The sequence below is a fragment of the Etheostoma spectabile genome, chromosome 14, assembly GCF_008692095.1.
Source record: "Etheostoma spectabile isolate EspeVRDwgs_2016 chromosome 14, UIUC_Espe_1.0, whole genome shotgun sequence".
NCBI classification, from domain to species: domain Eukaryota; kingdom Metazoa; phylum Chordata; class Actinopteri; order Perciformes; family Percidae; genus Etheostoma; species Etheostoma spectabile.
The window spans coordinates 10,092,414-10,096,486 of NC_045746.1; the positions used below are offsets into that span (position 1 = coordinate 10,092,414).

A 4,073-nucleotide genomic window follows, 5' to 3' on the forward strand; every position below is an offset into this window, starting at 1 on the left:
ATGATTCCTAATTTCTGCTTTTCTAACTCAAACATTAGGTATAATTTCCTATAAATTAAGTTTATTGACCATGAATTCCAAAAATAACTGTAAACTAAAGTTAATAAGTTAATGTTAGATAGTGTTGAAAACGTCAAAAAAAGTGACGAACATTGAAGAAAAGCATCAAAAGTGTTGGAAAAAAAAAAAAAGTACATAAACGTAAGAAAAGGTTAAAAACATCGATAAAATGCAGCAACAAAATTGTTGATTTTCAATTTTGACGGGAAAACAACACAAGGGTTAAAAAAGCAGAAATTATGAATTATTTTGACTTATAGTTAAGATCAGAGGAATGAAAGTGATCAGTTGGATTTGCAAATTTGACCCGTTTTTAAAAAGTTTCAATATCAGAAATTCTTTCAAACCAAACAAAAAACAACGTGGATGGTTCCATGCAGCGCTCTTCACAAGTAAAATAATTCAATAACTCCATAATCCGTTGCATTTCGGTGGTCAATTAAATACAGCCTTTGGTGGGATAATACAGATATCAGAACGTTGAAAAAAAGTGACAAAAATATTAGTAAAAGTGACCAAAAAAATGGATAAAAGTTAACAAAAACATCGGGAAAAGCGACAGAAGGTGTTGAAAAAGACGACCAAAACGTTGCCTGGATGACGGAGAGACAACCCAAGGGTTAATTATGTTATTTAATCACTGCTCACTACATTGTGTTGCTCTGTACTTGAGACGTGTGCAATGACAATGTCGATGATCAACTTGAGAATATAAAATAAATCTGCGACTGATTCAAAACGAACAGTTTCTGCATTTGTGAAGGGGAAAGGACATGGACCTAAATGCAATGTGGAAAAAAAATAGGGTTCTCGAAGAGTTCTTTGTTTGGGGAAGTAGCCCTAACGACTAGAAGGATCCAGAGAGGACCACGTCCAAATAACCCCTTTTGTTGCGATATTGATTTTTGCATTGAGAAAGTTGCTTTATGATCAATTCCAGTCCCATTTGTAGATCCATTTGTAGCTCGTGGTCGGGGATGGAGCACCGATATGTTCGTGTACTGGTTTATCTGTGCGTTGTTCTCGAAATCTCATGGATGGAGTCTGTAGAACAAGTTCCCTCATCCCTAGGGCTGGTCCTGAATTCAATGCCTCGTCATTCAAATTTGTGTAGCTAACTATGAAAACACCGACTTTGCCATATCTCGGCCAAAATAAATGCTATCTAAGCCAAACTTTAAAATTAACTTTGCTATGACCCTCTGAAACAAATTTCACGAACAATAGCCATTAGGGGGCGCTACAAACACAAAAAAAATTTGTTTTTCATGAACGGACTTTGCCATATCTCGGCAAAAATGCTGGAATGCTGTTTGGAATGCTGCTCGGAGGCTTCATACCAAATTTGGTAACGATGGGCCATTAGGGGGCGCTAAAATCAACATGTATTGGTTTTGTCAAAACACTCAATGCATTTAAATGGGAAATTTGCAATTGCAATATCTCTGCCACAATAAATGCTTTCGACACCAAACCTGTGGAGGTTGTTTATTTACCATCCCGCTCGGAGGCTCTGTACCACATTTGGTAAAGACAGGCCCTTAGGGGGCGCCATTATCAACACAGAACATTTCCCCAGGCCGCTGGGGACGACTGGCGCGGGGAGGCTTGGACCCCGTTGAAACTGCGTGCAGTTCTAGTTCAAATTCCAATAACTAATGGAGTAAATCTCATCAGACTCTGTGAGCCAATAAGCACACAGCATGCTTCTGCCAAGATCTCATAATGCTGGTGATTGGCTGTGGTCGTGGAGGCAGGGCTCACGTCGGGGTTTTAACAAGATCGGTACAGAAAATCGTTCAGGAACTGGTATCAAAGTAACAGTATTGGTATCGAAAGGTTTTGAACGATACTCAGGCCTACGTATCCCCCCAGAGATAGATCTGTAGCTATGTTTCCATCCACGTGTTATTTTTAATAATTTTTTGGGGCTTTTCCCTTTATCGACAGTGGATAGACGTGAATGGGGGAGAGGGACTGAGAAAGTTCCCACAGTGCTTGGCTCACAGCAAAGGGCTGCAGGTCGGATTCAACCCCAGACCACTGCAGGACTCTAGAGGTCTAGAGGTCGCCCCCCATCCACATGTTTTTATCTGAATTAAGTGATATTGAGTTAAAAACGCATTATGGAAACAGTGTAATTTGATGAAATTTCATGAATATCGACTCAAAGGAAATACGTTCGGTCTCATCAGATTTTATCTTGATGACATTCGGCTTATGCGATAAACGCTGATGGAAACGTTATTTGTGGAATAAATAATAAATTAAGTTTTAGGTCATTTTATGGTTGCAACCCGCCACAAAACAAAGAAGAAGAAGTTGTAGTTCATTTCCCCCAGTGTTTCCTCTCTGTCTGCACACATGGCGGGTGTCAACAAAGACAGATGGAAGTGGACGGACGAGGAGACTTTCTGAATTTAATGTACGAGAAAAATATAACGTCTATTTTAAATAGCAAACATCTAAGAAATGTCATAATTTATCAGGAACTCGTGAAGGAAATGGCCGTCAGAGGTTAGGACAAGCTGTGGGACGTCCTCCGGGGTCAATGGAAGACGCTCTCACAGCAAGACATGTCTCAAAAAAGAGTTGTCTCACAGCGGCACATCAGCACTGTTCCAACTTGTCCAATATTGATCATGTGTGGGACGGCACGGTCCATTTTGTCTAGAAAAGTGTAGTTCCCAAAGGTTTGTTGAATGTTGTGTGAATCAGTGCAAAATTGAATGGAAACACCCTTAAATGTTCAAATCAATTCGATATGCCGATTTGATCACAAAACAGCGTGTGACGTCATCACCACAGGTTCTTATTCACTTTAAAGCCGTTGGATGGAAACACGCTTTCACCAGCTTTATTCACGTGAGTTTTTTTCCCAAACTTCAGATAATTCGATTGACAAGTGGCTGGAAACTTAACTAGTATCTCGCATTGCCAGACCCTCCTCCACAATGCTGCGGAGGAGGGTCTGGCTAGGCCACACAGCATTCTTGGATGGGAGAAAAATGTGTTCTGGTTTATTGGCATTTCTTTAAACCAATCACAGTCGTCTTGGGCGGGGCTAAGCGCCGGACAGAGCCACGGTGCTGCTGCTAAACAGCCACAGGAAGGAACTTGTTTTGGTGGAACGTGTATGTTAACAATAGTTTAGTCGTCAACAGAAAACTCAGAGTGGACAGATAGTCTAGCAAGCTGTCTGGATTTACCCTGCAGAGATCTGAGGACCAGGTAACCATAGTCCTCAGATTGGACAGATAGTCTAGCTAGCTGTCTGGATTTACCCTGCAGAGACCTGAGGACCAGGTAACCATAGTCCTCCGACATCCACCGGAGGTTAGAACGCCAACACAGAGACAAAGGAAGGGGACGGACACCCGGCTGAAATGAAGGACCATGACTATGATCGGCAGGAATCTTACCACGAGGCCGGAGATGAGAGCGACCACGTTGGAGACGGCGTACTCCATGGCCCACGCCTCCTTGTTGAGGTTGATGTGTCGGAGCACCACGCCGTGCACCAGCGCGCCCAACAGGAAGTTGACATGGCCGACGAGGACCATGCACAGACCCATCTTCATCAGGGTCTTGGGCTCCTCCAGGCTCGCACAACACACTCCTGAGGAAGGGAAGGGAGGGAGAGAAGCAGGTCAAATGATTAAAAAAACAAACAGAGTTGCTGTTAGGATTGGGCATCGAGAACCGACTCCTACTTGGAATCGTTTCAAAAATCAAGATTTTGGATTCAAATCTAAAATATTAAAAAAGGCCTGTATTTGATGTGGCTGTAGGGCTGCACAATTAATTGCAACTTGAATCATAATCCCATTATGAACTAGTTCAATATCCAAATCTCAGAGGGTGCAATATTTTTTAAAAGGCAAAATATGTCAAAACATTCCAAAATAAAAGTATTGTGGTACTGCAGAGACGGCCTACAAATCATATCCTACAGACTAAAGAAAAAAAAAAGAAAAAAAGATCATTGTTTCTTATAGACTCGCAAAAAAAAA

At 41.6% G+C, this 4,073-nt stretch overlaps 1 protein-coding gene across 1 annotated transcript in view; it reads right to left on the minus strand.

Moving 5' to 3' along the window:
• Nucleotides 1–4,073, minus strand: part of tmem54b (transmembrane protein 54b) — a 31,583-nt gene that overhangs the window by 9,309 nt on the left and 18,201 nt on the right. The window contains exon 2 of the mRNA XM_032535573.1: nucleotides 3,483–3,679. Within this exon, the coding sequence (XP_032391464.1) occupies nucleotides 3,483–3,679 (197 nt within the window). The remainder of the gene's footprint in view (nucleotides 1–3,482; nucleotides 3,680–4,073) is intronic.